This window comes from Lampris incognitus, chromosome 10 (genome assembly GCF_029633865.1).
Source record: "Lampris incognitus isolate fLamInc1 chromosome 10, fLamInc1.hap2, whole genome shotgun sequence".
NCBI lineage: Eukaryota > Metazoa > Chordata > Actinopteri > Lampriformes > Lampridae > Lampris > Lampris incognitus.
The window spans coordinates 32,883,439-32,894,391 of NC_079220.1; the positions used below are offsets into that span (position 1 = coordinate 32,883,439).

General features: G+C 42.4%; 1 protein-coding gene across 1 annotated transcript in view; it reads right to left on the minus strand.

Annotated features, from left to right (window-relative positions):
* rusf1 (RUS family member 1) overlaps window positions 1–7,003 on the minus strand; it is a 28,851-nt gene extending 21,848 nt beyond the window's left edge. The window contains exons 1-7 of the mRNA XM_056288022.1: window positions 6,660–7,003; window positions 6,481–6,558; window positions 5,914–6,028; window positions 5,770–5,815; window positions 5,659–5,691; window positions 5,467–5,572; window positions 3,743–3,844 (exon numbers count right to left, since the gene is read on the minus strand). Of these exons, the coding sequence (XP_056143997.1) occupies window positions 3,743–3,844; window positions 5,467–5,572; window positions 5,659–5,691; window positions 5,770–5,815; window positions 5,914–6,028; window positions 6,481–6,558; window positions 6,660–6,809 (630 nt within the window). The 5' untranslated portion in view covers window positions 6,810–7,003. The remainder of the gene's footprint in view (window positions 1–3,742; window positions 3,845–5,466; window positions 5,573–5,658; window positions 5,692–5,769; window positions 5,816–5,913; window positions 6,029–6,480; window positions 6,559–6,659) is intronic.
* Window positions 7,004–10,953: the final 3,950 nt, after the last annotated feature.

Below are 10,953 nucleotides of genomic sequence, written 5' to 3' on the forward strand. Positions count from 1 at the left end.
TATTCAGTCAGTTTTCACCTGCCACATACAAACAAATACATGTAACTTAGGTGTATGAACACTACTAAAACAAAGTTTACTTTGCTTCACCAGCGTCATATTACCATTATTTATCTTACATAGCCACAAATAGATACATTACCTAGTTGCTATGCAACAGCTGTATTTTGTCCACATGAGGCCGCTAAAATCAACACAAGATGAAAGTTCCTCGTAGCCACTTTAACTAATCATATTAACATATACATTAAAAGAACATGCTAACATTATGGGAAATTAGCTTACAATCTTCTCCAGAGTGAGACAAGAAGATAGATACCAGTTTCCTCTATATGTGTTTAGTAGAAAGCTATCTGGCTGCACGTTAGCCTAGCTTAGCACAATGAATGGAAGTACACAGTACTGGTTATCCTTGGTTGTTGGCCAACTAAGAACTGTCCCAGAGTTTAAGCTAGGCTAATCAGTACCAGGGGTGTTGAAATGCTATATTTGTAAAAATCTGGGCAAATACACAATCGTGAGAAGCACAGAAACAGGTTTCCTGAAAGAAAAATGAAATAGCTGCTCATTTGGAAAGGTTATCATGTATTATTTTACTTCTGTTAGTGTACCAAATAAAATGGCACCAGTGAAGTTGTGTCACCTTGGGTGATATCGATATCTGGTCTGACCCATGGACTAACTGGCTTTGGTCTAGTTAGTTTCTTAGTAATAATGCCCTTCTAATTTAAGGTTCACAATCACCTCACACAATGAAATAGTATGGGTATATTATACATTTTCTGAATCTTTACAGTCCTGTGAGTATTCCAGTTTTTGTGTTTTGTGTCCCTGATATTCCTAGATGCCACAGGGCTAAAAGAAAGTATATAGTTTAGGCGAAAATTGCAGAAAGATGTGTGTTATTGACGGGTTGAAGAGCTCAAGTGACCTCTATATTTGTGAGAAATATCAACAACAGGGCTTGAATGAAAGCTAAGAAGGTCCCCTTTAAAATGATACCAAAGACAATATTATAGAACATTGAAAAATGTCCTGACCATGAGGCTAAACCAGGATATGCACCAGCGTCTAAAATGCAATTTACTTTAGGGGGTGGTTAACTTCATGAGCTGATAACTGTGATACAGCTGCCACTCAGGAATGGTTATCATACCAAACTATCATCTACAGACATGGATCCTTTCAAAAATTATAAGTAAGTTTTGCCACCTTGAGTGTACCGAAATAGGAAATTTTGGGCTCTGGCCCATGGACTACTAGGGCCCTTAGTTGCTGAGAGGTTGGGGGTCCGCCAGGGGAGGTGACCGGAGGGGGCAGAGGTTGTCCCAGGTCAGGCCAGTATTTTGTTTGTTTTTTTAATCGGGTTTGTGTCTTGCTTGTTTTGTTGTTGTGCCTGTTAGTTTCGGGTCCTTTTATGGTCCCTGATTTTTGTGTGTGTGTGTGGGGGGGGGGGGTGTTACGGCCTCCTCTTCCTGCCTGCTGGCTGTTCCAGTTTCAGGTTGGCGGGTTTCGCGCTTTATTGTTCCCGTGCTCCAGGGAGGCTTCCGGGGGATCTGCGCACTTCCTGACACTTCCAGATCCCATCGCTTCCTCTCTCTGACCGGCACATTGTTTTTTTAACTTTATTCATCTTTTTTTGTATTATTACATATTTTGATTATTATTGCAACCCTCGACTTGTCTCCCTTCTTTTGTTACGTCCCTTGAGCTGGGGTTGTAACATGGCTCTGTTGGATTCATCAGCACTGACGGACAACATTAAATACCAGAAACCAGTTTGATCGAGTAACGATAACAATTGACAACTCTGTGGTTTCACAAAGTGTGGCAGCCAAAAAGTCTTGGTGTCAGCCTTTCCTCTGATAAGCACATTAAAGAAATCACCAAGACTGCCTTTTTTCACTTACGTAACATAGCTAAAATTTGGTCTTTTCTGTCCATGGCTGACGCAGAGACTCTAATACATGCATTTGTTTCATCCTGACTTGATTACTGTAATGTTCTGTTTTCAGGTCTGCCACATTTTAGTACTAAAAGTCTTCAGATGGTTCAGAATGCTGCTGCTAGAATCCTAACTAAAACTAGGAAATTTTACCATATTACACCAATTCTTGCCTCCCTTCATTGGCTTCCTATCCATGTTAGATCAGAATACAAGGTGCTTCTGCTGACTTATAAAATCCTAAATGGGCTTGCCCCATCGTACCTGTCTGATCTCCTTAAACCTTACATGCCATCTCGAGCTCTTCGCGCTCAAAATACAGGGCTCCTGTGTGTACAAGTCAGCTGGTGGCAGGGCCTTTTCCTATCGGGCTCCGTTCTTGTGGAATAACCTGCCTGCTGCCATCAGACAATCAGACTCTGTTGAGTCCTTTAAATCTAAACTTAAAACTCATCTTTTTGTCTTAGCCTACAATTAGTTGTCTTTAAGTTGCATGCTTCACAACCTGTACTGCATGCCGCGTCAGTTTCTGTCTCAATGAATTTATCAACCACTGTTTTGCCGACAAGATTATAGAGTATAGATTATTGACTATTGCAAACTGTTCTCTTCTCTCACATGTCTTTTCTCTCTCTCTGAATGATGTCTTCTTTCTCTTCTCCTGTGTATGTGAATGGTGTGATGCGAGTCTCCCACATGTGCACGTGTAGTCTGTCCTCCTCCCAGGTCTCCATAGTGATGTTGGTCACCACCTGGACACTGCTTGGCATTCCCCTCATCACACTCTTCATATATCTTATAAATCCATATAATTTTGTTATCATGTTTCAATTGTATATCCTTCTCTCACTCTGACGTGTAACTAATGGTTTTTCTTGTCTCTTCTCCTGTGTGTGTGAATGGTATGATGTGAGTCTCTCCTGTGGGCATGCCCTCTTGCCAGGTCTACATGGTGATGCTGGTCGCATGGCTCAGGTCCTGGGCTGTTCCGGTGGTGGCTGGACACTGCTTGGCATCCTGCACATCATATTCTTCATAAATTTTATAAGTCCATTAGAATTATGTTTATTCTCTTTCAGTGTTGTATTGTGTAAATTGAGTACACACAACATCCATTGCATGTTGTCCATCTTGGGAGAAGGGTCCCTTTTCTGTTGCTCTCCTTGAGGTTTTGTCCAATTTTTCTCCCTATGAAGGGTTTTTTTTTTACTTGTTTTTTTAGGGAGTCGTTCCTTATCTGATGTGAGGGTCTAAGGACAGGATGTTGTGTTGCTGTAAAGCCCACTGAGACAAATTCATAAATTGTGATTTTGGGCTATACAAATAAAATTAACCTGACTTGACTACTGTCAATAGTACTGTCAATACTGGTTCTTTGGTACACCTACATCCAACAGAGCCGTTATTAATGTTATTATCTGCAGCGATGTTTATCCTGCTATGCTTACATCACAGAGTACCGAGGCCAGCCTGCCATGTTTTAACCTTTACACGGTTTTTAACCTGTAGATGTCAGCAGACTCATTAAAATGGTCCGGGTTTAGTTACTGTTTAAGGCGCGTCTCTACCAGATCTATTTAAATGGATAAAACCCTGTCTGTAAGCCTGTGTCCAACATCATAAGTCCACGCTTCAACACCCACGAGAAAAACCGACAAATTAGGATTAAGAAAAAGGTGATCACGTGATTAAATTCTATTTGTATTTTATGTTTTAATCTGTAAATGCCTCAAATGTCTCAAAGTAAACTGTCTTATGGGAATACTGGTGACTGGTGAAATGAAATGTAAAACCTACCTGGCTTCCATCCTTGGCAGAGATGTCAGCCATATTGTCTCTACGAGCTTGATGAACTGTCAAGGCAGCTCTGGTTGCCCCGCCGGCAACTCCAACAATGGACTGGGAGAGAGAAATACATAACATTTACTTTAGTTTGCATAAGGTTGGCATATATCAAATATATCGTACTTTATAAGACCCAACAATAAAAAATAAAAAAAGTAAAATCAAGGATGAAGTCATGAGCAGTTTCCACACCGTGCTGCTCCCAGTGAACTGTAATAAAAACTGGAAGTCAACAGCACCAGCCATTTAAATCTGCCAGACTTCCATATTGCTGTGTTAAAAGTACAATTTGGAGGACCAGGGGTCAGACATTTTGAATTGCTGCAATAGGGCATTTTGGGGGCCCAGATTATGGGTAAAGAGATATTGTGAGATTGGGAGCCATTGTGAAAAAGACGTCTGTTTCTTGCCCTAAGTAAATTGTCAGGTTATGACTGGCCTTTGAATATGTCGACATTTTTCCTGTTTTGTGGCAATAACTCAATGCATGAACTCATCAAAAAATAATAAAGCTCAAGCAACATCATGTCTAACCTATTTACTCTGGTCAATGCTGTTACCTAACGAAAAATATGAATACATTAATTCGAGAAGTATTTAATAAAACAAAGAGAAAGCAGATTTCATAGAGACTGACAGTCTCTTCACAAATGTATGCAGCTTTTGTGCTCCATGCCACAGAGTAGGTAAACTAATTTTTCCAAAATAATTTCTTGGTTTCTCCCACAGTGAAGTCACCACACGACCACATTGCTATTGGCACAATGTCCAACACCATCAATCAATCAAGTTGCATTTTATACAGCACTGGCAGGTTTGTGGTTTAGGCACTGATTAAGAAGAAGGTAGAATTGAGATGGGCTCATCAAGATGATGACTGGTGCATAATACACCTATGTCTACTTGTGTCTTTCAGCAAGCAGTGTGAGCTGAGCCTGAGGAATGACTGACTCTGAGATTTGTGTGTTAAAAACAGGACTGCTGCTGAAAAGGAAAAATTTCGTTCCGAGAACTGTGATTTGTAACAAATATTGTTTGGATTACTGTCTGCAGTGTGCCCTTCATCCAAGTGCCTGAACTGTGTTCTAACTGGGAATCATGGTCTACAAGCATGTTTTCAAAAACTTATTTATCCCTCATTAGGTGCAACGGAAACACCATCTCCCCCTCTTGGACCAAATCTAGCCATTACAAATTAATTCAGTGACCAAGAACTGTCAAATTAATTTAGAACTTATTGCATGCTGAATATGGCAAGCAACTTTTGTCTGGGAAAAACGGCTTTTTAGACCCATACTGGCTGTTCATTGTGGCTCTTCACCTCTCACTGAAGAAACTTGATTATTTTCCTGAACTTTTTAGCAAGAACTGCTCCTGTAACTACTAAAAGAACTAAAAATAGTGTAAAAAGCAAGAACTCTGTACAGAATGACATCTCTTAATCCAAATTCCTTTACTTAAACTTTGTCCCGTGATTACACACATACTCTTGAACATAGATATTCTTAGTAGATCCTTGTGCATTTACCTACTTTAGAATATTATTTATATACATATCTTTTGAATTATTTATGTGGAGCATCCCACCAACTATGTATATACTTAACTTGGCTAAAAAAATTGCATTTAATAAACAAGCATAACATCAACAGAAATTATTTAGAGATGCATGTTACCTTAAATATCCCTGCAGTGCACACAATCAAAGTGAAACAGGAAGGAATGTTTGGAGCCAAAATCTCCATGAACATGGCAATGTCATTGAGCACATCAGCAAAAAGCCTGGTAAAATGCAGAGAAAATTATCTTCCGATGTTTCATTTGCTGATGAAATCTTAATATTGCAATTCCCAAAACATTACACATACCTCCATTTTTTTGCTTCTGAGTCCAGTTGACTCCTAGAACAGAAATTACATCAGAAGTAATTGCAAGTAACCTCCATCAGCAAGTCAGATCCATCAGCAAGAACAGCCTACCCTTTCTGCCAGGCAAAAAGGATTCTTCCCAACATCCCAGTTCCATCTATGGAGGAAAATTTCCATTTACAAGTTAATGTGCCATCAGCTGGAATGATGCCATTTTCCCCTGTAGCTCTACCCTGTTAGATTTTAAGGGCTTACCTCGCAATAACCAAGTGACTGTGGCAGCAGCTACTGTCGCCTCTGGATTTCCAACACCAACCCCTCTGAGAGAAGCTTGAGTGGCAAGAGTCCCTGACAGAGAGCTTGAGAAGGCCTGCAAAGAGATGCAGTGGTTCAAAGTTTGAGTCCGTTATTCAGGTTATACTCAGTAAGGACAAGGACAAGGACTCTGAAAGGACAGGATTAGGAACGAGTAAATTAGAGGGGCAGCTCAGGTTGGACGGTTTGGAGACAAAGCAAGAGAGGCAAGATTGAGATGGTTTGGACATGTGTGGAGAAGAGATGCTGGGTATATTGGGAGAAAGATACTGAATATGGAGCTGCCAGGGAAGAGGAAAAGAGGAAGGCCAAAGGGGAGGTTTATGGATGTGGTGGGAGAGGACACGCAGGTGGCTTGTGTAACAGAGGAAGATGCAGAGGACAGGAAGAAATGGAAACGGATGATCCGCTGTGGCGACCCCTAACGGGAGCTGCCGAAAGTAGTAGTAGTAGCAGTATTCAGGTTGTACTCTGTGCTGACATGTGACACATGGTCTACCAATGTACCTGTACAGTATCCCAGAACTGGTAGTGCAGGTAATCGTCACTGACGCTCTCTGGGTAACCCTGCGGCAGGAAGACGCTCTGAAATATGACGTCATATTAGAGGAGACGAAAAAGGGGAGGGGTGCATCGAGTAATGGTGCGTAAGAGAATTTGTGTCACAACAGATATTTCATCCTCACTTTGAACACGCCAATAATGGAATTCCCTCCCGATCCACATTCGCTGCCGTTTCTTTTTCTCTCCATCACTCCATCCTTTACAATGTATTCCCATGATTCATTAGAGCCGTATTTCTCGGTGGCCAAAACCACAGTGCTGTCTTTCTCCATTTATTGATACGTGGCTTACACAACCCGGCAATGCAATTTTTCGGACGTAACGCAGCAACTTTTTCCAGGAGTTTTTAGAGTTTAGCGAGAAAAAGACTTCAGTTTGTAGTCCAATGCAATGCGACTTGACATAAAAGTTACTTTATGGATTCACGAGACTGAATGAAATACGTGTCGCACGCCGTCTTGTTTATCCAACGTTACTTCCGGTTTTTATGCCCGTCATATTGCAGCGCTTCCTATTGCAAAATGGAGCGTTTTAAGGCGGGGCTCCAAACAAGAGGGGCTTGATTTGTGCGTCTTCGTATCTTAAATTCACAACAGCAGGTCTCACGTTTATTTGTACGCATTTTATCTCTGGTCTGACCTTGTGTTCCCGAGCGAGCACCTGAACCAATAGAAAGACCTTTGATTAACACGTGCACCCGAACAACTGTATGACTGAATGCAAAGCAGAATACATCTCATTTTAGAATAGCAGAGAACGTGGCTTCACTGCCAAAACAAAACACTTGGCACAAATGTTTCTAATTTTTTTATCATAATGAATCATATATATATATATATATATATATATATATATATATATATATGTATGTATGTATGTATGTATGTATGTATGTATGTATGTATAAATGAGTGCGAGACGCACGAAACAGGCCTGTACTGCAATGTATTAAAATCTTTTTTCCTGCATCCTTGTTGATATTCTGCTCCTCATTAGTTGAGCACTCACAACACCATTGTCGGTTTCGGGGGGGGGGGCGATATATACATATATATTAACAACCCATAATAATTGGACAATAATGTAGTAAGCTATTATATCAACAGTTCAAGATTCAATCGGCTTTCTGTTACATTATTGTTTTAATTGATTTGATTTGATTTGATTTAATTAGATTAGACTATGGCAGGTATTACATTATCAGCTTTTCCATGGCTCACTAAAGGATATACAGTATCTAACCGGTGGTCTGTCAGTTACTATGCAGTTTTTATCCATATGCACCAGATAACCATTTTCCTCCTGTCAACAGAACAGTTTGAGTTTATCCATCCTGGTTTTTCGTGCAAGGCTGTGAGGGCAATTCATATTTGATGTTTGCTTACTTTTAATCTTTCACCATGACCTTACATTGCTTAGATGGATGCTTGAAGTCCATGTGTAACAGAACAAAGGTAGTCTTATAAAGTGTCTCTCCAGGTGCACAAATAAGGGCCTATTGTTAATTGTTGACTGTTTGGGAGACTGACTGAGTATAGCAGGTCTGTGCACACTGAATGGTGGAATGGCCTTGGTGGATGAGAGCTGGAGGACAGGAGATGAGGAGGGGAAGAGCGGACAGCTGTCCTATAGGAGAGATTGTACTGTTGATCGGTGCACATTCAGGCACCTGGGCTTGGATGCATCTGTTCATGAACATATATTAAAATTGTGTGACAAGATTCTCATTCCTCATTTCTGTCAGTGTGGAATTCAATAACTGCCACGACGGTTTGGGGGCTTGCCCGGGAAGCCCAACTCATATTCTTCTTTGACCCACTCTCTGCGCAGAATCTGGCCGGCCAGTCTGGTGAAGGGATTGAAAAATTGCTCAAGACCCAGGAAGTCTACCTCCCCCGAGGACAGCTCGTAGTCGACTCCCGGGGTTGAGAAGAGTTGTGCGATTGTGGGGGGAGGAATTGTATGATACGTTTTATATATTTATTTATTAATTTAAATGAGGATACAGTACTGAAGACCACGTGGAGACATCTGAAGGTAATGACATTGAATTGTCGGTACAGGAAATTTCCGGGTAAGCGAGTGAGTGCAGGATAGCAGTATGGACATAAACCAAAGCAAACCTTTGACTGACAAGTCTTGTTTGACAGGATGTGCGAAAATTATGTGTGAAAAATATGGTGGTGACTCCTGTAATCAGCTTTCAATGTAGGGAAAGAAATTTAGATTTCCTGAAACTGGTAGTTTTACTGTAAACCAGCTGAAAGAGGGGGGGGGGTGAGGAAGAGAGGGAAAAAAAGGGTTCTGTGTATGTGTGTCAAGGCAGTTATCCGTTGATGTTCAAGTCTGAGTGTTAACGTTGATTTAAACGTCAAGGCCGTGATCCGTTGAGCAGAAGTTTAATGAAACTCATGCCCGAGTGTTAACGTTGATACATATATCAAGACAGTTATCTGTTGAGCAGGGGGGACATCAGTAAAAGAACAGATATACTGAACTATATACTGAACGATATATTAAAAAAGAAATACGAGAAGAAGAAAGGTAAAGGTAAAATGGATTGGAGGGCGTTAATGATGTGGAAAGTGGAGGCTGAGAAAAAAGACAGGCAAAAGAATAGTGAAACAAGAGATAGTAGGGTGGGGGGGCAATTAATCACTGTCCTCAGCTTTCACAGAAGGACGTGGATCTCCTCCCCGTCTCAGCCGCTCATCAGAGACCCGTAGATCAGCGGCAACCAGCCGCAGACCGGTGGCAGCCTGCCCATCTATATCCAGAGGCCTGAGAACCGCTGGCAGACAATGCCGATTATTGGTGCCATGTAGAGGGACTGTGTGGCAGAATGAGAGACAGTTTCCCGGCCACCATGAGATGGGGGACAATAAAGGTCTGTAGACAGCAGCCTGGAGAGACTGTGTCTGACTTTTCAGTCAGACTGACTAAAGGTTTCAGGGAAAACAGCGGTCTAGCACCACCAGCGCCGCCGAGCGAACGAAATGACTCCCCGTATGAATGGCAGTTCAAGATCTGGTTCCTGGACGGCATGGAGCAAGAAATCAGCTGTCAGCTGGCACAGTTCCAGACTCAGCAGAGCCCCAACAGGGGCAGAGGGAGAAGCAGAGGGCGCGGCGGTCCCCCTCAGAGCAGAGGCTGCGGACCCTGCAATGCAGGCCCTCGAGACGAGGGGTGTTGGAACTGTGGGGCCCCTGATCATTGGGCGAAAGACTGAACTGAACCAAGAAAGAGACTGGAACCCACTGGACACACGCGGTATGTACATCGAAGATGAAGTGTGACTGGCAGCGGGGACGGGGGGGGATTCTGGAGTCTGGTGACTGCACCCCCGACACCGCACACACACACACACACACACACACACACACACACACACACACACACACACACACACACACACATTAACACATGACAGCCAGAGCGTATTCAATATGATGGTGAGCACGATTGAGAATTTACCTGAAATGATTTTAGAAATGGCAGAGAAAAAAAAAACATATTGTGTTTTGGTTGACTCTGGAGCTAAGGTTTCATTAGTGGAACAAAGTGAATTTCAGGTGCCCCCAAGGTTGAGTGGTGGATATGTTGACACTGGAGGGCATCGGGTGTTGCGGTGAGAGGGTTGTGTGCCACACCATTGTCGGTCATCGAGGAGGACGGTGATAGAGGGGACACTTTTCTCTTTTCCAAGTGTTGCCCTGTGGATGTGTTGGCCAGAGATGTGATGTGTGCACTGGGCTTGGTGTAGCATTGTACAGAGGAAGGAATTAACGTCACTAGCGTATCACACATCCCAGGTCAGTATGTACAATTAGGGCATGCCAAGCCATTGTACATATACCAATGGGATGTGTCGCCATCGGGGCTGAGATCAATAGCCTCCGATTTGCTTAAATTGGCACATATTCGCATGTCACCACAGCACACGTTCATTGAAGATCCTAATTTGTATTTGTATGTTACAGCCAATGTAAGTGAAGGAGTTGATGAGGGATTTGAGAAAGTCTGGTTCAGACAAGGAAAAGAAAGTGATCTTATGACTAGTGATGGGATGTATTGGAATGATCATATGTGTGCATTGACTGTTGTGCCGACCCCCGCCGTGGCTCAGCTCCACTGGGTGTGTAACTCGACACCACATGTACCTCTGGTCAAAACAGTTGACACCCAGTGGGAGGATTTAGGGCCAAGGGTCACTCAGTGTTCACAAGACCACATGGAGGACACACGGGGAGGAGGAGTGCAATACTCATCCCGAATGTAAGCATATAGATGATAGAAGCCCATTTCAGAGCACTTTTATAGCACAATGGACTGTGCATTTAACACAGTGCAGAAAATTCAACTTGAAGGGGGTGGAGAAATTTCCCCCAGTTAACCATTGACTCACCACAGCTGCAA